This window comes from Schistocerca americana, chromosome 1 (assembly GCF_021461395.2).
Source record: "Schistocerca americana isolate TAMUIC-IGC-003095 chromosome 1, iqSchAmer2.1, whole genome shotgun sequence".
Classification (NCBI taxonomy): domain Eukaryota; kingdom Metazoa; phylum Arthropoda; class Insecta; order Orthoptera; family Acrididae; genus Schistocerca; species Schistocerca americana.
This window is the reverse complement of record NC_060119.1, coordinates 996,272,743-996,300,384: the sequence shown is the minus strand read 5'-3', so window position 1 is coordinate 996,300,384 and position 27,642 is coordinate 996,272,743. Positions and strand designations below refer to the sequence as shown.

At 41.4% G+C, this 27,642-nt stretch overlaps 1 protein-coding gene across 1 annotated transcript in view; it reads right to left on the bottom strand.

The window, feature by feature from the left end:
- Window positions 1-27,642, bottom strand: part of LOC124595881 (agrin-like) — a 279,110-nt gene that overhangs the window by 39,155 nt on the left and 212,313 nt on the right. The window contains exon 6 of the mRNA XM_047134792.1: window positions 2,544-2,729. Within this exon, the coding sequence (XP_046990748.1) occupies window positions 2,544-2,729 (186 nt within the window). The remainder of the gene's footprint in view (window positions 1-2,543; window positions 2,730-27,642) is intronic.

Sequence of the window (27,642 nt, the reverse complement as noted above, 5' to 3'; positions counted from 1 at the left end):
CCTGTGGCTGCACTAAAAGCATTATTAACATGGTGGCGTTGCTGTCAGGGTTACTCCTAGCCATAATCCGTAGCTAGCGCCCATCCAATGCAGTAGTAGTCCCTGGGCGGTCTGAGCGAGGCATGTCATCGACAGTTCCAGTCTGTCTGTATCCCATCTCATGTCCGAACAAAATCGCTTTGGTTCAATCCGAGACACCTGGACACTTTCCTCTTTGAGAGCCCTTCCTGGCACAAAGTAACAATGCGGACGCGGTTGAATCGCGGTATTGACCGTCTAGTACGGTCGCAGGTTCGAATCCTGCCTCGGGCGTGGATGTGTGTGATGTCCTTAGGTTAGTTAGGTTTAAGTAGTTCTAAGTTCTAGGGGACTGATGACCACAGATGTTAAGTCCCATAGTGCTCAGAGCCATTTGAACCATTGACCGTCTAGGCATGGTTGAACTACAGACAACACGAGCCGTGTGCCTCCTTCCTGGTGAAATGACTGCAACTGATCGGCTGTCGGACCCCCTCCTTCTAATAGGAGCTGCTCATGCACGGTTGTTTACATCTTTGGACGGGGATAGTGACATCTCTGAACAGTCAAAGAGACTGTGTCTGTGATACAACATTCACAGTCAACGTTTATCTTCAGAAGATCTGGGAACCGGGGTGATGCAAAACTTTTTTTGATGTGTGTATATAGACACCTATGAATTTTGAAGTTTGCACCCTGTTTATTATTTCCTCAGCATGTGTTACACTTTTATTTGGAGTTGTACCCGTAGATGTGCAGAACTGAATATTTTGTGTGTCTTTAAAATTGAGGGCGAGACCATTCGCAGAAAACGAGTCAATGATACTTTTAAGAAAGCTGATTACTATTTTTTCTGTTTCTGAAAAATTGCTTGTATCGATTGCAGTACTAGTGTCATCTGCAAAAAGAACTAATTCTATTAGTTATGTGTTAAATAGAGGATCGTTTACATATACGCAGAACAATAGTGGATCTAAGACTGAGCACTGTGGAATCCCATACGTGATTTCGCCCCAGTCAGAATAATGTCCATGGACTACATTGTTTAAATTACTAAGTACAACTCTCCGCATCCTTTTCGTTAGATATGACATTATCCAACAGTTGGCTATAATATCAATCCCATAAAATTCAGTTTATCTAGGAGTACATAGTGATTTAAACTATCAAATATTTTAGATGAGTCACAGAAAATAGCAACCGGCGCTGTTTTATTATTTAATACTCGGAAAATTTGGAGAGGATGTAAATTTCATTCTCAGTGGAAGAACTATTGTAAAATCTAAATTGTGATTTGCTGAGGATATTATCGTTGGTCAAGTGATATACTAATCTGGAATACATCACCTTCTCAAAAAATGTCACCAGAGAAAGAGGTGGGTGGTTATGACATCCCTCTTACAACTTTTCTTAAAGAGGAGTTCAACAACGGCACGTTTCAGTCTCTCAAAATATCTTGAGCTAGTGATGCATCACATATTTAAGACGGGACAGGGTTTATTATATAGTGACCAAAATTTAATATTTCATTGGAAATAGCATCAAATCCATAGAGGTTTTTATTTTTGAGGGTATATAAAATGTTCCTAATTTGAGAGGAAGAAGCTGGTGATTCGTTCATTTGATTTAATTCTATAAGAGTTGCTTTTTCAACATAATTCCATGATTTTTCTCCTGAACTGTTTGTTTCTATACTTTCTGCTGTATTTAAGAAAAGATTATTAAACATGTTTCCTATCTGTTTTTCATCATTTACAGCCTTAACAAAGGAAAAATAGTAGTAAGATGATCGGATAGTTGTCTGTCTGCTGGTTAACAGTTTTCGAGTGCTAGAGGAGTACAGAAGTATACAGTCTACCGACTGGGAGCAAGTGCAGCAAAAAATAACACACCTTACCTCTCCATAATAATATGAAAAAATATGGTAACGATTGTTTGGTAGCAGCAGTAACAACGCATTTTCATCCTTTAATTATTTAATGATTTTAATTGTATATTATTTTTCTTACATTCAGTACTTGTGTATTAACTGCGTTTCGCATTCGGTATTGGCCACATAAAAACTCTCTGAAGCCAGACAGCTTACGTCCTGAGAAACGGAGAAAAATTTAAGTAGATGACATTGTAAAAACATCTTCTGTTAAAATTTTTGTACTTATAAATGAAAAGTCTGCAGTAGCAACAAGGCTGCAGGCTACTCAAAGCCGTTCCAACATACCAGCGTGCTATTCAAATAATTTTAAATATAAAAAGAATAACTATAATAAGGAAAATAACCTAGCTTGGATGTTTACTGCTTCAGTTTTCATTGAGTAACAAATCATCTCGTTCTACTAGCTGTCAGTGTCTTACACGAGATTGTCGACATAGGCCTACTAGTGAAAAGTCGACAAACTAAGTCATAAGGAGGTTTTTTGTGATACTCAGTAAAGTATGATACTTCCTGCAGTTGGTCGTGATTGGGGAAAGAAGTACCATCCTTGAGGATGACATTGGAAGTACGGACAGAGGACTGAGGTACTTACGCCAGGGAATGAGCTCCCTTTCCTTGGCGCACTGCAGAACAAAGGGGTTCGGGTAGGTTACGCCGTCGGTGCCGCAGATGGGCAGGTAGATGGCCTGGTTGTCCGCCAGGTAGCAGACGGTGCGCGCGTTGTTCGGCATATGGATGTCGGTCAGCTGGCACGCCCCGTCGTGCACGATCCGCAGACCTGCAACAGCAATGATGGGACAGACAACAGGTTTAGCAGACGGCAGTAGTGATGCGACAACCGACTGGTTTTGCAGGCAGCGGTAGTGATGGTGAAGTGTATGGTACAAGAAGTAGCAACTGACTCTAAATTATGAAAAGTATGAAGTCATCCACGTGAGTACCAGAAAGTAATCCGCTAAATTTCCGTTACACGACGAATCATACAAATCTAAGGGCTGTAAACTCAACTAAATACTTCTGAATTCTTGTTGTTGTCGTGGTCTTCGGTCGAAAGACTGGTTTGATGCAGCTCTCCGTGCATCCTGTGCAAGCCACTTCATCTCGGTATATCCTTATGAATCTGCTTACTGTATTCATCTCTTGCCCTTACCTCTACGATTTTTACCTTCCAGTACTAAACTGCTGATCCCTTGATGCCTCAGAACGTGTCCTACCAGCCGATCCCGTCTTCTAATGAAGCTGTGTCACAAATTCCTCTTCTCTCCAACTCTATTCAGTACCTCCTCGTTAGTTGCGTGATCTACCCTTGTAATCTTCAGCATCTTTCTGTAGCATCACATTTCAAAAGCTTCTGTTCTATTCTTGTCTAAATTGTTTATCGTCCTTGTTTCACTTCCATACATGGCCACACGCAATACAAATACTTTCAGAAAAGATTTCGTAACACTTAAATCTATACTCGATGATAAGAAATTTCTCTTCTTCAGAAACGCTTCCCTAGCCATCGCCAGTCTACATTTTATATCCTCTCTACTTCGACTATCAGCAGTTATTTTGCTGTCCAAATAGCAAAACACATCTACTACTTTACGTGTCTCATTTCCTAATCTGATTCCCTCAGCATCACCTGATTTAATTCGCTTTTTTTATGTTCATCTTATATCCTCCTTTCAAGACACTGTCCATTCCGTTCAACTGTTCTTCCAAGTCCTTCGCTGTCTCTGACAGAACTACAATGTCATCGGCAAACCTCAAGGTTTTTATTTCTTCTTCCTGGATTTTAATTCCTATTCCAAATTTTTCTTCTGTTTCCTTTACTACTTGCTCAATGTACAGATTGAATAACATCGAAGATAGGCTACAACCCTGTCTCACTTCCTTCCCAATCACTACTTCCCTTTCATACCCCTCGACTCTTATAATTGCCATCTGGTTTCTGTAAAAATTGTAAATAGCCTTTCGCTCCCTGTATTTTACCCCTTCCACCTTCAGAATTCGAAAGAGAGTATTCCAGTCGACACTCTCAAAAGCTTTCTCTAAGTCTACAAATGCTAGAAACGTAGGTTTGCCTTTACTTAATCTTTCTTCTAAGATAAGTCGTATGGTCAGTACCGCCTCACGTGTCCCTGTGTTTCTACGGAATCCAAACTGATCTCTCACGAGATCGGCTTATACCAGTTTTTCCATTCGTCTGTAAAGAATTCGTGTCAGTATTTTTCAAGCATGACTTATTAAACTGATAGTTCGGTAATTTTCACACCTATCAGCACCTGATTTCTTTGGAATTGGAATCATTATATTCTTCTTGAAGTCTGAGGGTATCCCATTTGTCTCATACATCTTGCTTAGAAGATAGAAGAGTTTTGTCATGACTGGCTCTCCCAAGGTTATCAGTAGTTCTAACGAAATGTTGTCTATTCCCGGAGCCTTGTGTCTACTTAGGTCTTCCAGTGCTCTGTCGAATTCTTCATGCAGCATCAAATCTCCCATCTCATCTTCATCTACGTCCTCTTCTATTTCCATAACATTGCCCTTGTATAGACCCGTTATATACTCCTTCCGCCTTTCTGCTTTCCCTTCTTTACTTACGACTGATTTTGCATCTGAGCTCTTGATAGTTATACAGTCTCTTTAATTTTCCTATAGCTGGCGTCCATCTTACACCTAGTGATATATGCTTCTACATCCTTACATTTGCCTCTAGCCATTCCCGTTTAGCTATTTTGCACTTCCTGTCGATCTCATATTTGGGGGCCGGCCGGAGTGGCCGAGCGGTTCTAGGCGCTACAGTCTGGAACCGCGCGACCGCTACGGTCGCAGGTTCGAATCCTGCCTCGGGCTTGGATGTGTGTGATGTCCTTAGGTTAGTTAGGTTTAAGTAGTTCTAAGTTCTAGGGGACTGATGACCACAGCTGTTAAGTCCCATAGTGCTCAGAGCCATTTTAACCATTTGAATCATATTTGAGACGTTTACATTCCTTTTCGCCTGCTTCATTTACTGCGTTTTTATACTTTCTCCTTTCATCAATGAAATTCAATATCTGTTGTGTTACCCAAGGATTTCTATTACACCTCGTCTTTTTACCTACTTGAACCTCTGGTGCCTTCACTATTTCATCTCCCAAAGCTACCCATTCTTCTCCTATTGTATTCCTTTCCCCTGTTCTTGTCAATCTTTCCCTAATGCTGTATCTCTAAACTCTCTAAAACCTCTGGTTCTTTCAGTTTATCCAGGTCCCATCTCCATAAATTCCTGCATTCCTACAATTCTGGAAGTGCTTACCTCTTCATGTCTACATATATTCAACGAAAGATAGTGATCGATGCGGCCTGACAGAAGAAGAGTAAATGCTTGCCAAACCAACTCAGGCTGTTTTAAGTCTGTGCAAACCAATAGAATGAAGTAACCGAAACATTCCTGCTGACAACTGGTTTACATCTCTAGAACTCATTCGTGAGCTGAGCAAGAGAGGACTAACATACGTAGGAACGGTCAGAAAGAACAAACGCGAAATTCTCCAAGAGTTTTTGGCTGATAAAAGTAGGCCAGTTGGGTCAGTATTATATGTACTCACTGAGAATACAGCACTGGTTTCATTTGTTCCTAAGAGAAACAAGGCAGTAATTCTTGTGGCTTCAATGCATCATTCCATCGAAAATGATACGATAAAAAACAACCCAGAAATTGTTTGTTACTACAATACAACGAAATATGGAGTAGATTTGCTCGACGTGAAATGTGCCAATTATTCGTCAAACAGACGTACAAGGCGCTGGCCAATGCCAGTCTCTTACACATTTGTAAACATCAGTTGCGTGAACCGTTTTGTTCTTTATTTGTGCTACAGAGGAAACCCCATGCTAACTCGCCTCAAATTCACCAAAAGTCTGGCCATGGAGCTGATAGAGCCACATCTAAAAAGACGCCTGGCAGTTCAAAATTTACCTAGAAATATCGAGGAAATGATCCACAAAGTTGTGGGAGACACTTAGCAATCAAGCGAAGGCATGCCAAGTATTATAATGGACAAAAGGAAGACGTGTATGAAGTGCCCTGCGTCCAAGAAGAGGAAAACGGCGCATAAGTGCATCAAATGTGGTCACCCAGTTTGCTTGGAATGCAGCAGAAAGATGCGTGTTGACTGCGCAAAAGATATGTGATTTAATATTTCAGTTCAGTTGATTATTATCTTTTTTTTTACATTTTCTACAATATTTTATTTATATTTAGGAATATATTGTCTGGTATAACAGCGATTAAAATCATATGAAATCTGACACTGAATGGCTGCACGTACTTGTGATATTTCGTGTTTATTTTATATAATTTAAACAACAAATTGTTTATATGGGCTGAAAAGCATTAAATTTACTTGTAACATGAATTAACTGACTATGTACTTGATTTCTGTCAATTTATCTGCAGTTATGTGATATAAAATATTAGGTGGTCTGAGAGACCGCATGTTTCTAGTTATGCACATTTCAGAGATGTTTCGGGTTAAAGGTTAACTAGGGTTGTCAACTTTTCAGAGACAAATAATGCTTTTCTTTCAAGAAAAGGTGAATAACAATTATATTCACAAAAAGTTTCTCGAAATGTATATGTTCATTGACATAAATATGAATTTTTCGTACTTCTTGAATTAAATATGGATTTTTGGTTAGTTTTAAAGGCTTAATAATTGGTGCTACATAAAAATTTATGTTTCAATAAATGAATTACATTATACTTAAATTTATTGAAGGTGCCTCTCTTCCCGTTGGTTTGAACCTGTTGTAAGTAGCCTGTTTATGCGTTTGTATGTTGGCAGCGCTGTAGACTGCATTAACATGACTGACAGCGCTCTGCGCCCTCGCTAAGAGACTCTGTGGTTAGAAGTTATTAGTTAGCAGTGATGGAGGTTAGCAGTGTTAGCGCGAGTGGATGATTTGGACGTGTGTCCTTCATGGAGATTTGGTGTTGACTGGAAATGGATTGTAAAATGATGATTGATATATCCGCTAATGATTGTATAATGGAATTATTGATGACTATATAATTTTTGGGAACTGGATGTCACATGATTAAGGTAAAATCTGTAAAAATACATTGTTTGCACAGCAACAAATCTTTCCTTTGCTAACTACATGCCTATTAGTAGTTAGAGCCTATAGTAGTTAGAATTCTTTTTATTTAGCTGGCTGTATGGTTGCTGTATTTGCTGTAGTTCAGGTCATGAAGATTTTCTGTGAAGTAAGTGACTTATGAAATGTATGAGTTATTGTTAGGATTTCGTCTAATTCAGGGCCATTCTTTCGTGATAATTATTTGCAGTCAGATTGCGTTGCGTTTGTATATTGTGGGTAATAAATGAATAGGATAAATTTGAGATGTGTTTGTCAGGGCAAATTCTGTAGGGCAGTGTTGAAATGATAAAAATCAAGCAAAGAGACAATAGGTTCAGTTTCACTAAGAAGTTTCACTCAGTAGCTTAAGAAGGTTAACTAAGCATTCAGCAGTTTAAGTAAAAACGTAGAAGTTTCACCTTCTCACTTATTTCAGTTTAACTGAAAACATATTAAGAAGTTTTATTGTCACCGATATTTCTCTTTCGGTAAATGCTGGGGATGACGTGAACAGAAAGTATAAAAGAAACAATTATTTATTTGTTTGGTTACTGAATCACTTGATTTTAAGCACACACTGTTACCTTTCGGAAGTAGTTTTTTCCGTGAGGAGTATTTATACATTATTCGTTAGTTCTCTTCGACTTTTTTCAATTAATACACTTTCAGAATGTAATTCATACCTGCAGATACTTTACATCGCATTGACTGTATCGGGAGGATCATTTTTTTCTCGACATTTGTGTGTTGCGACCTGACGAAACTACAATCGTCTGGTCACAAATGTGAGTTCCTCGAGTGGATTGGAAGATGGTTCATTTTTAACTACAACAATTGAAATATTAGTTCACTTTGTTACTTGAATCAATAAAAATATTTACTTAATTTGAGACAGTTCTTTTCCACAGGAGAGCGTAGATTATTTACGATTGTCATTGACTATGAAAGCATCACTGGATGCATACAAGCACACACTGTTCTCTTGAAGTACAATGTACGGTATTTACAATAGTAAAAGTTCATCTGACTCATTAACAACTAATGATGCTGACCGCTGCAGCTGAGGTATCGAACAGGGGTTGAGCTCTTGCATGCTCGACACTGCACTGACCTCAGCGTCAAGACATTGCTATGGTTACGTCGTTGCGAACTGCATCGAGCTTTCACTGATGTCTGTGGTACTGATTGGTTTTGCCGACTTTGATGTGTCACCGCGATCTCTGGACCGTACCACAATATGATTTATTCCATTCCCACGTCACTGAGCGTCTCGGCAATTTGATCCAAAGTTCACTATTAAGTAAACACCTAGTCGTAAACGTAGAGGTTAAACTGAATCAAAAGCTGGTTACTGGCGCTCAGTAAAAGGCAAATATCGCAGAGACAGTAACAGTGACAACATAGTGTACTCAACAACAATGGTTTAACAACGCCAAACGCCGCTCAGAAGGGGATGCGCTGGAGATAAGGCGACAATGTCGACTATTTTCATTAGGTTTCCCCCGCAGACAGATTTCACTCGAAAGAAGTGAATGAATAACAGTACAACCGATACTTAACCGCGGGACTGCTACGGTCGCAGGTTCGAATCCTGCCTCGGGCATGGGTGTGTGTGATGTCCTTAGGTTAGTTAGGTTTCAGTAGTTCTACGTTCTAGGAGACTGATGACCTAAGATGTTAAGTCCCATAGTGCTCAGAGCCATTTGAACCATTTTGATACTTAAAACTGCAACCAGCTGAGCTATTTTTTTTTTATTCATAAAGTTGCGCCCGCAGACTCCTTTCTCTCAAAAGGATGAAAGAATAAAGCAAACTACAAGTGAAATCACAACGCAATGAGTTAATTATTTTCCATCACTAGGCTGCAACAAGTGATCAGGCGATAATCCAACAGCAGAACACTGTCTATATTCCTTCAATGTCTATATGGCCTCAACGTTCAATCCGTTCTCTGTAGCATCATACAAGGTCACCCAAAAGTCCGTTAATGTTTCAAAATTCAATACTTCACGGAATAATGTGGGGAGAGAGGTAAGAATTGACACACATACGTGTAATGACAGGGTTTTTTCTTGAAACCACATAAAGGTGCACAAAATGACTAACAGAAGGCGCTTCATGTCTTCCACACGTGTTGCAATACGGGGTGGAGCGCCGTCCTGCGGAAAAGTCGTGCCTTCCAGCAGATGTTTATCAGCCAGACTAGTAATGATCTCACTCCGTCTCTCGCTCCAGTATATTTTATTCACGATTCTCATGCGGTGTCGCTGACGTGTTTCTGTCCAAGCAATCCCATGTCACTTTAGGCACCTGTGTCAGTTTGTACGTCTCTAAGTACATTATTCCTTGAATTACTGCATTTTCAACTGATTTAGGGGAGCCCTAGATGTTGATTGAGGAGTCGCTGTCGACCAGATCAGTGACCCCTTCAACCTGATCAAAATAAATTGTTGATTCTTCGTGCACTCTTGAGGCGTGTCTTAAAGAGTAATCTAAAGTTTAGTTCGTTTATTGCTCTAAGATGTCAGTTATTGGTTTAATGGTGGACTTATTTACTCATTTTCCGAAAATTATCATCAGGAATTACCTAAGAAAGCACCTGAGGGTAAATGTGATACTATCGCATGATTTGTCTGACAATTTCTTGCCACAGTAATATAAAGAAGAATAGAAAGAAAAATTGAAAATTTGTGTCTATGTGTATCCACAGCCTCTAGATACTTTATATCAGAAAACATGGTTCGTTGTAAGCTGTACTGTAAATGTAAATAAAGAGCGTTTATAGTACAGCCTACAATTGACCACATTTCGTAAAGAAAGTTGAAAAAGCAATATAGGAATATTAGACTGCTTTCGTGGAGGGTAAAGGAACCAAATAAGCAACTCTGAAGTTGTACGTAGTAGAGAAAGGCCGACTCAAGAAAAATCTGGACTGTGGGTAGTGTAACCTGGAATAAGATTTTCACAAATAATTTACGGTAAGTTAAAGTATTTCAAGTATTTCCGTTCAGTAATATCCTCTAGTATAATATTCTGGGGTACTCTTCTTATGAAAGTAAGTTTTCGTTGCACAAAATGAGTCGAACGAATAACGTGGGGCGCTCACACACGACCATACTGCAGGCATCTGTTTCAGGAATCAGTCATTTAGGCAATTGCTTCACGCTAATGTATTCCCTCTTGAGCCATGTCGTTTGTTGTTGAATAATGCGCTACATTTCTAAAGGAACAATGTGCGTAATTACAACAAAAAATAACAATCTACATTAAAATTAACTTTAACCCAGTAAGAGGTGCACAATACTGCCACCAACAGTTTTTTCTCGCATACACCGTGGCATAAAAGGTCTGACATACAGTTAAATCTCAAAATAAACTGAAAACATTTCTCCTCGACAACTCCTTCTATCACATGGAAGAATTTCTATTTGTTTAATGTGTAGAGGGAGGCGGATACAAGTTTCTAATTTACATCACCACTAAAAACTGTAAACGCTCGTCATGTGCATCATTGTACATATGAACGCAAAATGACTAATTCTCCATCATTACGATCAATCGTACGACCGATCCTTGGAACATGAAACAAAACAACTGTAAGAATATGGGACAGTATTTCTTAAAATAGCGTGTCTAATTGTTTGAGTTTATTTGTTTCGACGAAAAAGAGTATTCACACGTTTCAGTCGCTGGTTGCGCTGGGTGAACTGATGCTGTTGTTGTTGTTGTCTGGAACACTGGTCTGATGCAGCTCCCCACAATAGTTCATCCTGTGCAAGCGTTTTCATTTCTACACAAATACTGCAACCCACAACCATTTGAAAGCTTCTTACCGTAGTCACACATCAGCCTCTCTCTACAATTTCTGCCCCCTATGCTTCCCAACATCAACAGATTATCTATTCCTCATTGTCTCGTGGCCTGTCAATCTACCTCTTCTTCTAGTCAAGTTATGTGATGTATCAGCTTATGATACTTGAAGTCCTATCTGTATTTTTCGAATCATTACAAGAAACTTAAAATCGGAAGGTAAATCTTCATCCTTAACCCAGTATTTCATGAGCCAGCACCAGAACTCGCCTGTTCAGAGAGACATTCATTTACACGACATACATCGACAGGGTGTATAGAATCAAAAACAGGAAAATCCATGGAATCAGTAGGCAATTTGTTTCCACACTGCACGTTTGAATAACCAATAATAATCGACAAAATATTCACACTTTGCCTCTAAGTAAAGGAAAATTAGTTTTGTAAATTGCAAATTGCCTGCATCACAATGTTCGGCTGTGAAATGCATCTACGTAACTACTCTGCAGTTCCCACAGAAGTGCCACTTGGAGAGTTTCACACTATTTCTCTATCGTTATACTCTCTAACAGCGCCTGGGGAAAACGAACACTTAAATATTTCCGTGCGAGCACTGCTTTCACTTATTTTATTACAATAATCATTTATTCCTATGTTTGTGGGCGTCACCAAAATATTTCCACAGCCAGAGGAGAAAGTTGATGATTGAATCTTAGTGAAAACTTCTCGCCTCAACGAGTAATGTCTTTGTTTTAATGGTTGCCACACCAACTCGAGTATCAAATCCGTGACATTCTCTGCCATTTTTCTAGATAACAGAAAATGAACTGCTCTTCTTTGTACGTTTTCGATGCCATCCGTAAATCCTACTTGGTAAACATCCTATACCTCACAAAAATATTCTAGATGACGTTCAAACCTATCGTAGACAGTCTGTTTAGTAGACCTGTTGCATCTTGTAAGTTTTCTGCCAACAAAAAGCAGTCTTTCCTTCGTCTTCCGCACAACATTATTTACGTGGTAGTTCCAACTGAAGTTGTTCATAATTGTAATCCTTCGATATTTAGATGAACCGTCAGCTTTAAAATTGTGTGATTCATCGTGTGACCTGAATGTAACGGATTCCTTTTGGCACTCATGCGGATGATTTCAAGCTATTCATTATTTAGGGTCAACTGCGCTTTTCGAACCCTCTTATCATTTTACTAGACTGTAAATGATAGCATCATCAGTAGACAATCTAAGGGGACTGGTCAGATTGTGCCCTAAACCATTTGTATGGTTTAACAGCGGCAGAGGACCTGTAACAGTTCCTTGGAAAACGCCAGGTATCACTTTTGTTTTACTCGATGACTTCCCATCAATTACTACGAACTGTGACGTTCCTGACAGGATGGCAGGAAAATCGCAAATCCACTCGCCCAAAGAAGAAAAAAAAATTAACTTCCGAGAAAAGTCTCGGTGGTCATAGTTTCACGCCATAAGCAGCAATCAAACTGAGAAAGAAAAATATAAAATTTCCGCTGCTGTTGTCATGAGCAAATGAAACTACAAAAACAACTTTATTCCGTTAGTTAAGTAAAATTTCACGTTTAAGTTTTTTACTATAAACGTAACGCTGCTTACAACGCTTTTCTATTACAGACGACTCTGCCTCTCTGCAAACATACAGATACAGAATATAACAAATCAGCAGCTGAGCGCCACATCCACATACATTATGTATTTACTACACGACGGGGCAACATCAACAAATAGTGCCGTATGAACTGATAAGGTCGACAGATTTAGAGAAAAAGGAAGTTAAAATCTGTATCTCGTAGAGGATCACGGTGGAAATACTGTCAGAGATAGGAGCGTGTTGAAATTCCAAGACAGGAGACGGTTACACGAAAGCGTAGAAAGGCATATGAGACGTGAGAGAACCTCGAATCATCAAATTTCCCACAGTAAATAGACAAGCACATGTAGTATGAAAGTATTAACATTTGATGTGAGAGACAAAATTGTAGACATATCAATAACTAATTTAATTAGGGAAGTAACAGTACTAATGTACGGTTATGAAGTCTTTTGCGACGGAGAAACTAGATAAAAAATTCTCAATTTACTAACCAAGTTAAAAGTAAACAAAATCCCAAGCCAGATTGATGACTGTCAGACGTAGCATGTGAGGATGCTGACAGAGGCAACCATCGAAATATTAGGATTCATTTGAATTTGAAGTGGTAGGTTAGCCGAGAACTTAGTATTTGGAGCAATTTGCAACTTCTTGTTCTTTTCAGCCATCGGTCTCCGGTCTACGTGAACGTTGTTCATCACTACCTAAAGATACGTACGTTTTCTCGCCGTACGTGTTACAAGTACCTTGCACAATGGGTTCAAGCGAGGCAATGTTCAATGATGTTACAAAGCCAGATCACTCAGCATTCACACTCTTGACCCTGCTACTATCGAAAAGGTTGCTGCGCACCTGTAAGAACGGGACATGCAAGCCACGCTATAGTGCGAAGGTCCATTGTTCGTTGGGGAGAAAGTCTTATTACATTCTAAATACTTATCTCTCACCCCATATAGTTTTTCTTATTTACTTCATTGAATTTGGTCCAGACAGTCCGATACTGTTTGCTGCCCTTTTCATTCTGGCAGTTGTTGCTTGTTCTATACTAGTATGCCGTTAAGGGTTCAATCTGGATGTTATAACATATTGCCAGAATATCTTCCAATTCAGTTGCTTAATATAATGTAATGATGAAATAGGCCACTCATCTGCACAAGTTCATCAGACGTGGAAGAGAGAGAGCGGGGGATGTTCACATGTTGGAGCTCCAGGTGTAGATAATGCTCACTGCTGGTATTCGATTCGATATGAGTAGAGGCAGTGCAAACTTTCTGTGACATCATTCACCACAATACGTGCCATGAGGTATGCTACGACGAGGTCGGTCACACTGTAAGGAATTAAATATTATGTGAGCGCTCACAAATACAATGGGATATTTTTCTAACAGAGCTATTGTTAGTAAATATATTCCTCACAAAATCGTACACGAAAAAGATATTGTGCATCTTTTCATTTTTACGAATGGTATTTGAGGTACAAGAATTGAAAAAGAATTCTGTTAACATAATAGTTTGCAGTTTTTGTTGCTTAGCAAAGTATTTAAATATGATTCAAATGGCTCTGAGCACTATGGGATTTAAGAGCTGAGGCCATCAGTCCCCTAGAACTTAGAACTACTTGAACCTAAGGACATCACACACATCCATGCCCGAGGGAGGATTCAAACCTACTACCGTATCGGTCGAGAGGTTCCAGACTGAAGCGCCTAGAACTGCTCGGCCGCAGGTGCCGGCGGTTGATAGAATACATTCTTTCTGATTCGTTAGAGGTTTTTCGGCGATATTTTTTGTTCTAGAGACTAAAGCTGTTAGCGAAGACGATTCGCTCCGTATGTTTTGCTTTACTCGACTGTGCTGCTTACACAAGTAGCAGCAATATTTACAAGGGGAGGCCATGACTTTGGGAACACGGATTTGCTTCAAACTTTGTACATGTTTAGTAGGCCATTAAAACAACATAATGTGCAAGTAGTAAGGTACACTACACTGGCCATTTCGAGAAAATCATAAGAGGAGTTTACGCGTCTGTTATGTAACTTTTGTATCTGTGCGTAGGTGCCGGACGTCATAGTTCGTGGTGCTCAAGTGGTTAGCATTTGAGCTTCGTAAGACGAACGTGTAAGAGGAGACTCCCGCTAAAACATTCATTTTTGTAGTTCATGTGCAAATTCTGTGACATTCAAAAAAATTTGCTGTTACTCTATTCGTTTTTGCTACATTAGCAACATCTCACTGCTTTACGCTTTGGAAGATCTAAATCCATGACCACATCGCTGAGTTCACACTTTGTGTGGTTCTCCAGATGACAATGTTCGTGTAAATTTAGGATCTGTCACTGGTGGATGATTGCATGTGAGTCATGATGCTAAGCAGGGCCGCCAAACTGTACTGGAAATGAAACTTCCTGGCAGATTAAAATTGTGTGCCGGACCGAGACTCGAACTCGGGATCTTTGCCTTTCGCGGGGAAGTGATCTACCAACTGAGCTACCCAAGCACACTCCGCTGCAGAGTGAAAATCTCATCCTGGAAACATCCCCCAGGCTGCGGCTAAGCCATGTCTCCGCAATATCCTTTCTTTCAGGAGTGCTAGCCCTGCAAGGTTCGCAGGAGAGCTTCTGTAAAGTTTGAAAGGTAGGAGACGTGATACAGGCAGAAGTAAAGCTGTGAGTACCGGGCGTGAGTCGTGCTTCGGTAGCTCAGTTGGTAGAGCACTTGCCCGCGATAGGCAAAGGTCCCGAGTTCAAGTCTCGGTCCTGCACACAGTTCTAATCTTCCAGGAAGTTTCATATCAGCGCACACTCCGCTGCAGAGTGAAAATCTCATTCTGCACTGGAAATGTCCAACTCACTCAGTTACGGCAGAGGAACACTCCTCAAAATGCCTTTGCATGTAGCTCTTATAATGTCCCACAACTTTGACTGTAAACCGTAAAGACCTTATTTGCTTGTAATTCTGAGCTATAAGACAATTTTAACCTTGATACTCATGTTCAGAACATCTAAATCTATAAAGTACAGCTGATTTCGTTTCTGTAAACGATAAAAAGTGAAAATTTCTGGAGCAGTGTTGTTAGTGAGTAACAGCCTCCCCTGCCTCAAACATATTATTTTTTAAATCCAATTGTCAATAATCAGCCCGTCCCCTTAACTAGTAGTCAACGAGGATGACTGCCACGCGTAAGACCCTGGTTCGATTTCTGGTACAGTCAGGGGTTTTTCCTTGGTAGAAGGATTGGAACGGGTCCATTCAGCCTCGTGATACAAGCTGAGAAGCTACTTGAATGAGAATTTGCGGCTCCGAGATCAAGAAAGCCGACAACAAGCGGGAGAGCGATGTGCTTACCCCGCAGCCCTCCATACCGCATCCACACGGCACCATATGGCGGAGGATGACACGCCGGCCGGTCGGTAACGCGTGGTACTCTGGTCCTGACCGTGGAGTTACTGTCAATAATTACGTAAGTGTACTGATCATTAGCGAGATGCTATGGTATTCAATCTCTGCATCACAAGCTCTGGTATGTTAAATTTTATTTATTATGACGACTCGATGTATTTTTGATTAACAATTAGGCACACGGACTCTCTTCTGTCTGATTTACACACTTGAAGATGGCCAGGCCTTTGGAAGCAATTTTAATCATGTTTGTAACTGCCTATGTTGGAAATCTCAAATAATTGCAGGAATGTCCTGCGCTATGGGCTCAGCGGAAAACATTCCGGGCAAGCATGGCAAGCATTCCACACGAGAGGGAGAGCGACGAGTTATCTGGTGTTACGTCATTTTCATGCCATGTATTCATGCGCTCTTTAATAAGCAGTTTTCTGTCTTCACTGTTCTCGAACGTACTACGCTCGCTTTAACTACATTTAAATCTGAGAGAGAAGTAACTGCCTTCATGAGGGAAAAAATTTTAGTTTTCGACGAAATTTCCAACTATCCAAGTAAGTTCGTCTCACTATGGAATTTCTACAACAGTGCTTGCGGAGAATGACACTAGCTCCGATCTTTTCCATTTATTAGGTGTTCTTGAATACACAGTGCAAAAGTGTTTCCATCGCACGAATCACATCTCCTAAAGTGTAGTTCAAACACAAGTGTGTAGTGAGTAACTGCCTGACGTATTATGTTTTGAGCGTTTTGGTTTAACTCTTGTTAAAGACACCTTTAATTTTTCTGTTGCGCTATGTGAATGTTACTGCCGTTACAAATTTAAAACTAAGCCGATCAGATTCCGTTTATTAACAAACGGATCAGATTTCCTACAAAGGGACAATGTTTCTGGGCATTAAAAACAAGCGTTATAGTCTCTTATGGACTCGGGGTTAAAGTGTAAATTAGTGCAAGTCTTTCAAGCGGTATAAATACTTAACCACAAGTAACTCTTCACTCAGACTTAAGGAATTTTATCGTTCCAATTAACCCTCGCTAAGACGTTATTTGATTAAGACCTGATCACTTAAAACTTTTAATGTCTCTTTCAGCTGCTCTTAACTCTCTTCTTATGCACAGTCGCCTCCTACAGCAGCGTTAACGTGTTAGACCTGCCGAAAAATAGTCTCCTCTGCAGGAAAGTACTCGCTAAATTTAAAATGCGACGTTCTCTGTTCATCAGAAATTTCAAATTCAATCCCACAATCATAACTTCTGAGTTTTCGAAAGGTTCTTCTCGGTTTTAAGGCACACGACGGAGCTTGACATCCTTTGCGCGCGCGCACACACACACACACACACGCACACACACACACACACACACACACACACACACACACACACACACCACTACTGAAACCCACTCTGTCCTCTCTTTCTCTTTACTATGTCAAAGTGCACTCTACAATCCTTATGACGGTCTTAATCCAAATACATATTTCCTTCAATGAGCTCTAATAAAATCATCCCACTTGAAAGTCACACTCATTAGTAGTATGCGTGATTATTTAAACACCAACACGTATCATGTAAGTAAGGAGTTGCATCACTTCAAACCAAGACTGAGGTGTTATCATGTAGGTAAGGAGTTGCATCACTTCAAACCAAGACTGAGGTGTTTTCAATTAGGCTACAGTAACACCCTTGCTGATCACAATGCCATATCACATATAGCTTAAAGTGCTATTAGCGTGAGATTGTCACCTCTGTGTCGTCGACCGAGGAAGTAACTTATGACTGCTCATTTTGTTATCCGGCGCTGAACTGTAAAGTGATCTGACGTTCTGTGACTTTCACAGACACAGTTACGAGATCTCGTTTCGGCGACCCTGACATTCACGTACTTTTGACGAGGACACATAACTGTAGTCCTAGTAAAATTCGAGAGAACCGTGTTCCATCCTTTCCTTGGCAGTCCGTGAAAAGTGTAGCTCTTGAACGAAATGTCGTCCTTCGTGTACGTGCCTACGATGATGTGATGTGACCAATCAAATCTCGTGTCTCTTCCATCCCCCGCGCGAGTATCAGACGGTCAGGTAAGCTCTGAGGACATTACTGTCAAACCGAACAGCTGCATTTCTCTTGGTGCTCGGACAAGTATATGCACGAGCAACGTTCACTTTAGAGAAGATGTTCAAAGGGACCACCTTGCATTTGCGAACACTTCACCACTCTGTGGATCATATTTTGCTGGGCTCTACGCAATACCTGCCTCCACCATTGCTGAAGTGGGATGCACACAAGCTATTAGTTCGTATGCATCCACAGGTGGAGTACTATAAACTTGTTCGTTTAATCCAGTGGAGTGAGTTACGGGCAACATGGAGGCCAGAACATTGGATCTCCACGACCTATCTATTACACTGGAAACTATTCATTTAAGTAGGCACGCACATTCATGCCAAAGTGTGGTGGTGTACCATTGCGCTGAAACCATAGCTGTCGCCGAACGCGGAGTGGCACGTTTTCTAATGTGTCAGGCAAAGTCTTGCAAAGAAACGTACGATATGGGGGTACATCCAAATTGATCGGGATAGTTACGGGCCCAAAACCATTCCTCCTATGAACCCAACCCACGGGTTTATGCCAAAGCGTGCCTGGAAGACATGTTTACGGGTGATATGTGGGTTGTGATCCAACCAATAATGGTTGTTGTAGAGAGTGAAAATACCTTCACGAGTGAAGCTAGATTCGTAAGTCCACATCACGTTATTTATAAAATGGTTTCTATCCTGCACTTGATGCGAACAGATACGGTCTTCTGGTAGCGTGCGTTAAGTTAAGGTGTAGTGATATGGATGCAGTTCTTCATCGTGCAACACTTCGACAACCAGTATTTAAGATATCTGGTACTACCTTGCAATATAACGGGTACTTCATCGAGGTGACTGGTGAACGGTTTCACGAATGACATGCTCTGTTTACGGAGTGGGTCTAGTCCTTGGACGACCTGTTTTCCTTTCCTTTTGGACGAAGATTACCGGTTGAAAAACATTCTTATCGTGGTGGCACCTTTCTGAGTACTGTGCAGCTTACGCACAACCACCACCATCACCAGCAGCTTGATTATCGGATGCACCCAGCACGAAAAGTATATCGAAGTTTTCATCGCTTGTGTATTCCATCGGGAAGCAGCCCTACATGGACTTGAAAGGACCAGTTATGGTACTGCATCACGTGCTTAATAGGCACATGTATACAGTTTAATTGATCCCAATGTCATGTGATAGGCTATTGTCATGGGACAAAATGAGGTCCAGCTTATAAATGACGAAAACTAGGTAACGGATGTCTAAAGAATAACAAAAGGAACTTGACAAGGACTCGAAGCATAGCTCCATGGTGGAAGTCGGTTTGATGTCCCGCCAGTCTGATCAGTGAGCTGCGACGCCTAATAGAATAGCATACGGTATTACACATTCCTCTGTACACCCCGATGCGCTGCAAGATGTGACAGTGTTGCCACCTCCTCGTTTTCATACATATTTCAAAGTCGTTGAACGTTTCTCTCATTATGTTTATTTTTCCTTCGTTCAGCCTTAGTTTGTCATTTAGGTTGTTTCTTTGTCTCCTCTTAGGTTTGAGATGAAGCTCTCTTTACTTACGAAGCAGCTTTCTAACACGGCTCTTAAACCACAAAGAGTAATTCCCATCCTTTCCTATCTTTCTAACAGTCCTTATAACATCTGCAGTCGTTGACGTTATCACAGTCCTATGATCAATGAGCCCTCCTCTACCTTAAGTTATTCGATAAGTTCAGGTCTGCTTGTTGCTAAGTCTAGGAAGTTACCATCTAACTAACTGCTTAAGGTAATTTTCGCGCAAGACTTTCAGAGTAGTGTCTCACGAGTCCCTCTCTGTGTTACAAGTTTTGATCGCATGACTCACAGATTTAAGTCTCCCCCTATTACAGCAGCATCATTAAGAAACATATTCACGGAGTTATGCATGTTCTATGGGTAGCATTCTGCACTATAAATCCGTAAAAGCATCCGATCACAATGATCTGCCTTCGATCCAGATTATTCCTCAAACGGGACCTCACTCGCCATTATCCAATTTTTTACGGAAATAAATATCCCTCCACCACCGACGTACAACCTATCCTTACGATATACACCGCCTGAAAAATAGGGAAGCACCCAGAAGACAAGGTCGGATACGAATGCAACTTTGCACATGTACAGTCGTGCTCAAAAGTATCCGAACTACCTGAATTGCATTTCACCTGATTCGCATGCAACCCACATAACGCAGCTGTCTAGCAGGTCCTCTAATCGCTACTTCGTACAGTCGTTTGACTATTGAAAATGGTTCCAACAAGTCACCACTAAAAAATACTTCTCTGTATCGCAATATCTCAAGATGTAAAGATATACCACTATACTACAAATATTAGGGAACACCTTATCCCAGATAAGACTGTCCTTAAGGCTTGTAAGCTCACATTTATTACAATAAATGACATACCTGAAATGTTACCACTCTCATTATTACGTCAGATGGGTAATGGACGTAGTAAGTTCGTCGCATTCATGATTTCTTCTTCAAAGTAACATACTGTACTTATTTTTTAACACAAAATGACATTAAAAATTTAATTATTCACGAGCAGCTAGTTCAGAATATGTATGAACTTCAACTGACACGACGAACCGTCTCGTTCTGCAAATGGATTCAAACCCAGCTCATGCAGACTAAGCAAAGATTTCGTGACTGACGGAAATTAACAGTCATTCCTGACTATACATACAGACAGAGATACGCCTCTGTTTCAGACAGTATCAGTTGACAAATATCAACTTTAAATTACATAACGTAAACATTTTCAACGGACAGGAATTCCTACCCAACATCTATCGTCCCTGTTAACGAACTACGAGAGATGTTAAATATTGCTTCTTCACAAGTAACCTACTTGAAATGCCTTGAGGTAAACCTTTGTGTTGGACAGGGGTTCGAACCCAGAACCTAATCAGATTGTTATCGAAGCACAATCAATGTACATATCGGATTTTATAGGCAGTAGCTAGATGTTTTAACTGAAATGACGAGACGAAACATTAATTTTTTCCTTCCCAGGACTCCAACCCGACACTTATCACTGTTATATTCTAGAGAAAACGAACGTTAAATATGGGTTTGTTACACCAGCAGTGTAATATACGGCAATAATTTCTTTTTCAACTTCTTCACATTTTTCATGCAGCCATCTCGCCTTAGCTTCCATGCATTTCTGATTTATTCCATTCCTAAATGACTTGTGCAGCTTTTTTCCTGAATTTCCCTGCACATTTTCTGTACTTCTTTCTTTCGTTGATCAAGTGAAGTATTTCTTCTGTTACCCATGTTTTCCTCGTAGTTATCTTCCTTCTACCTTTGTTTTTCTTTTCAACTTCTGTGATTTCCCTTTTTAGTGATATCCATTCCTCTTCAACCGAACTGCCTCGTCAGCTATTCATCATCGTGGTATGTACAACCTCAGAGAACTTCAAGCTTTATCGTCATTCCTTAATACTTCTGTATCCCACTTCCTTGGGCGTTGATTGTTCCTGACTACTCTCTTAAACTTCAGCCACTCATCATCACTACTAAATTATGATCTGAATCTATATCTGCTCGTGGGGACGCCTTACAATCCAATACGTAATTTCGGAATCTCTGTCTGACCATGATTAATCTAACTCGAATCTTCCCGTATCTGCCGACCTTTTCCAAGTATATTCCTCCACTTGTGGTTCTTGAACAGAGTATTCGCTATTACTAGCCGGAATTTAATGCAGAACTGGATCAGTCTTTCTCCTCTCTCATTCCAACCGGCAAGCACACATTCTCCTGAAACCCTTTCTTGTACTCCTTCCTCTACAACCGCATTCCAGTCCCCAATGACTATTAGTTTTCATCTCCTATTACGTACTGAGTTACCCGTTCAATATCCTCGTATACTTTCTCTGTCTGTTCGGTTTCTGATTGCGTCGTTCTCATGTATACCTGAACTGTTGTTGTCGGTAACTGTTTACAGCAACACACCGTCTGCCTTATCTTCCTATTCATAACGAATCATACTCCTTCACAGTGATCACTCACCTTATGACGCTGTTCATGGCAGACGAGTACGCGATGTTAATTTTAGGACATAACCGTTCATGTTTCCCATCTGCGAGGATGAACGATCTCTGATAATAATGTGACTGATCTAACTTTGATTTCAGTAGGCAATTTATCTTAGTTGAAAACTGAGCTTTATTCTACACTCCTGGAAATTGAAATAAGAACACCGTGAATTCATTGTCCCAGGAAGGGGAAACTTTATTGACACATTCCTGGGGTCAGATACATCACATGATCTCCCTGACAGAACCACAGGCACATAGACACAGGCAACAGAGCATGCACAATGTCGGCACTAGTACAGTGTATATCCATCTTTCGCAGCAATGCAGGCTGCTCTTCTCCCATGGAGACGATCGTAGAGATGCTGGATGTAGTCCTGTGGAACGGCTTGCCATGCCATTTCCACCTGGCGCCTCAATTGGACCAGCGTTCGTGCTGGACGTGCAGACCGCGTGAGACGACGCTTCATCCAGTCCCAAACATGCTCAATGGGGGACAGATCCGGAGATCTTGCTGGCCAGGGTAGTTGACTTACACCTTCTAGAGCACGTTGGGTGGCACGGGATACATGCGGACGTGCATTGTCCTGTTGGAACAGCAAGTTACCTTGCCGGTCTAGGAATGGTAGAACGATGGGTTCGATGACGGTTTGGATGTAGCGTGCGCTATTCAGTGTCCCCTCGACGATCACCAGTGGTGTACGGCCAGTGTAGGAGATCGCTCCCCACACCATGATGCCGGGTGTTGGCCCTGTGTGCCTCGGTCGTATGCAGTCCTGATTGTGGCGCTCACCTGCACGGCGCCAAACACGCATACGACCATCATTGGCACCAAGGCAGAAGCGACTCTCATCGCTGAAGACGACACGTCTCCATTCGTCCCTCCATTCACGCCTGTCGCGACACCACTGGAGGCGGGCTGCACGATGTTGGGGCGTGAGCGGAAGACGGCCTAACGGTGTGCGGGACCGTAGCCCAGCTTCATGGAGACGGTTGCGAATGGTCCTCGCCGATACCCCAGGAGCAACAGTGTCCCTAATTTGCGGGGAAATGGCGGTGCGGTCCCCTACGGCACTGCGTAGGATCCTACGGTCTTGGCGTGCATCCGTGCGTCGCTGCGGTCCGGTCCCAGGTCGACGGGCACGTGCACCTTCCGCCGACCACTGGCGACAACATCGATGTACTGTGGAGACCTCACGCCCCACGTGTTGAGCAATTCGGCGGTACGTCCACCCGGCCTCCCGCATGCCCACTATACGCCCTCGCTCAAAGTCCGTCAACTGCACATACGGTTCACGTCCACGCTGTCGCGGCATGCTACCAGTGTTAAAGACTGCGATGGAGCTCCGTATGCCACGGCAAACTGGCTGACACTGACGGCGGCGGTGCACAAATGCTGCGCAGCTAGCGCCATTCGACGGCCAACACCGCGGTTCCTGGTGTGTCCGCTGTGCCGTGCGTGTGATCATTGCTTGTACAGCCCTCTCGCAGTGTCCGGAGCAAGTATGGTGGGTCTGACACACCGGTGTCAATGTGTTCTTTTTTCCATTTCCAGGAGTGTATATTCGAGGAGCCTTAAGTGTGTAAAAATACTGTGCAAAACATATGTATTAACTTAAACTTCATTTGACATACAGTAATAGAAGTAATCCACTCATTTTAAATGATCCAATCACTTCTTTGAAACTCCACGCACAGAATAAAATGCATTTTTGCACCACCTATCTTCGGGTTATTTGTGTCTGAACGTAATATTCATAGCTATTATGTCTTCTTGACTCTTCAGCTTTTAATCTGACCTGAAGATACTCTCTCTCTCAAAAGGAACACACTTAATTGAACCAAATGATAGGCATTTGAACATTTTGACACCTAATTTACAAAAGCATTAAAAAGTTCTTTTCTCATGTCATTTGCAATATCTTTGAAGCTACATCATTCTGTTTTGCAGCAGTGGACGCTGGAATACACTTGAGCAGGCATAATGTTACCTCTGCGTGTAATATATTCTTGGCCACTTTCTTCCTGCTATATCATTCCACTTTTCTGTATTTCTCTTCCTCTTTCTGCCTTTAATTTCTATATCTTCGTCATTTATAAACAAGCTATCACTTTCTGTACAAGCCATCTTGATTATAAGCCCTGTGCATGAAGTAGGTCTCCCAAAGGTCGATTTGGTAATCAGTTATCAGTCGGTACCCACGTATCAGGGAGATGCAGGATACACACTTCAACTACTCAGAATATGAGACTACTTTGCAAGGCCTGTTATTTTACCCTTTTTAGTAGTAACATGGTGCTGTACCACACTCTGGTGGGTCAATAAACTGATGGTACGGGCGCAAATCACATAATATGCACATTGTTCAGCTATCACCAAACTGAGGGATAACTCCTTATTCCACTAAGCCCTTCCGTTCTCCATACGATAGCGCAGGTCGAAAAAATTCCATCCGACATCGCAGGATCTTCTGTGGCTATGGTTTAGATCTTTCAGTCTGATTCAAACCAAAGGAACGGGATAGACCCTGGGTACGATTCTGCAAATATGAAGATTATTCTACATCCCACGTGCGACGCTAGCTGCCTTCATCAAACCAGCCAAATACAGAAAGGAACTGATGAAAGTCCATCGTTCTTGTTTTAAAAGACGATTATTCTTGTGGACGAGGGACATTGACTGGCAATATAAGTAAAGGCAGTGGGACACCACAGCCATATTTTCAAAGTATTTATCATTCAGACGACTACTTTCTACGCCACATTTGTGTCATTTTCAGGTACTGCTACAAACCAAATAAGTAGTTCCAGTGATTGGATCACGTATCATAGAACGCATGCAATAACGAGGTTCTGTGGACCGCTTTTCATCAGAAGTGTATATTTCGAACGTGTAGGAACTGAGGACGGCGTCAGGCGTCATTCCTGATGACAAGAGACACTTGCAGCCGGTTGCACCCAGTACGTTCGATAGCCGCAGGCAGAATCTCCTCCACGAGTCGGACGAGACCTCCCAGCAACACACTGAGTGCACACTGGCATGCTTTGACGACCTGCCTGCTATATCCACGAGGGGCTCCTTTATATGCCTAAGTTGGAGCTACCAGTGACTAGAATACGCGTCTTCAGCGCTTGTCCGGACTAGGGCAGAAATGTTGACTGGCCAAACAGAACAAGCATCCCGTGCTGGTTCATTTGTGTTATGAACAATGGGTAGCAACTCGTACCTGTTGCTGAAGCGTTAGGAGTCAGCCGTGTGGCTAATTCCTACCTTCACCCTCTGTCCAAAGATACGCTAATCCACCACTGTCCGCCACTTACTCTCAGGTGAAGACAGACGGATCAGACATTGCGTATCGAAAGATGCAGTGATAGTGGCGTTACGAGGGGATTTCAGCGGCACCGAACGTGTGACAGGTTTCGCCACTTTTGCCCCAACGCCGCTGCAGCTTTGAGCAGGTTAAAAACCCCGCAAGTTCTTAGAAAACATTAATAAACGCTAGACAACCCAGTTAAAAATATTTATAAATTCACTTCTTGACACAAGATCACGAGAAAAGCACTAAATTAAATGCCGTGTGAAACACGAAACCGCTGTGCAGTTACTGCTGCTGCTACTGGATATTGCTCCCTCGTGGGCGGCGGAAATGGACTGACGTCATCCTCTGTAATCTGTTACGTACATTCTAGTCTTTGTCGACTCCTACTGTTTTTATCTCTGCTGCGGCTTCCAGCACAAAGTACAACTAATTCTGGTTGCCATCACAGACATCGCACTAATCTACTTCTGGCAAAGGTCTTCCACAGATTTCTTTCCTGAATATTATTTTTCGTACTTCTCCAATGTATGCTTTACCCTTCAGTCCGTTTTTAACAGTCTTCGAAGACATCATATTTCAGTTTGTTTCTGTGTTTTCATGTCCAGCTTTCCGTAGGTCCACATTTCATATTCGTACGATGCTGCGCTCCAGACAAACTTTCAGGAACTTCTTTCACGAGTCCATTTGAACCTCTGATACTAGAGCTCCTTCATTAAAGATCGCATTAACAATACGTGCTAATATACGTTTGATGTCTACTTTGTTTCGTTCATCCTGTGTAATCTTGCTTCAATGGCAATAATTGTTTCATTTCGTCCAATTCTGTGTCCGGGTCTTATCCAAATATACTTTCTGATCTTGTTATTTAGGAAGAGAATATTCACTATGACCAATTGAAACCTGTGGAAGAACTCCAGAAAATCTAATATCTGTTTCCTCTTCCCTTCCTACATTATTGGCTCTGAGCACTATGGGACTCAACTGCTGAGGTCAGTAGTCCCCTAGAACTTAGAACTAGTTAAACCTAACTAACCTAATGACATCACAAACATCCATGCCCGAGGCAGGATTCGAACCTGCGACCGTAGCGGTCTTGCGGTTCCAGACTGCAGCGCCTTTAACCGCACGGCCACTTCGGCCGGCTCCTACATTATTCTCCAGTAAACCTACTTTCCATTTCCTTTACTGTAATAGTGAATAAGCGATTTATGATTATAAAATTTTCATCCCATTCCTCAGTTATTCTCTTACTCCCTTATCAGCTAGTGATGCTGCCTTGTAAGCCTCTAATAGTAGTTGGTTTGGATTCAGTTCTGAAAAGAATAATTCACTCAATTAGTTGCTCATAGTAATTCACCCATCTAACTACCTTTCTATTCATAACGATGCAAACACCTGTTGAAACGTTCTTTGATGCTGTTGTTATTATCTCATAATCGACTGACAAGAAATCTCTACGCTCTTTCCATTTCACGTCATTGATCACCACCAAGTCTAACTTAAGTTTTATCACCTTCCTTTTTCTTTATAATATTTTTTATATCATCACTCAGTGTTAAGATTGGGTGTCTAGTCTCTTTTCTTTCTTTTTTTGCAAAGGAAAAAGTCATTATAATTCCGAAAGACTGCACGAGCTGTTAACATAATTAATGTGTCTTAATGCAACGGTTTCCAATTTCTTCTACATCCTCAATCCACTGATCATATCTGATTCTTCCGCCTTAAGAGGCAGTTTCCCGTCCCAAGGGCAAGAGTACGTGTAGAACCTCTACCCAATCTTTCGCCCGTTTCGGTCAGTGCTATGGCTCCTTACAACGGCCGTCTTCGATCAATGTAGCTGATGGATCTGGATCTGAAACCCAGGGCGTCTGGGTTAGTAGTAGACTTCATAAGTTGTAGGAGCCCGATAACAGATCCCTGTCTTCATTTCTAATAACTTCTAAACAAAAATTAAGTTATACCTTAATATAAATTTTGCACTGTTAAACCGGCTTAATATATTAATGTAAAATCTGCAGGAAAGGCAAAACGTTTTCCACATTGCAACAATGAAAGTCTGTTCGTAAGAAAATTATCAGAATAGCTCGATTCCCCAGCACGAGGAGGACTTAATGTGATAATAGCATTTAACTATTGCATTGTACCAAAAATATGTACTGACAGAAACGCATCATTTCTAAGGATACTAATTTTGTACCATTTTTACATGTGATATTTCTCCCGGTTGCAAGTAAGTTTCAGGCAACAAGAGATTCACCAGTCAATTCATCTATAAAGGATTA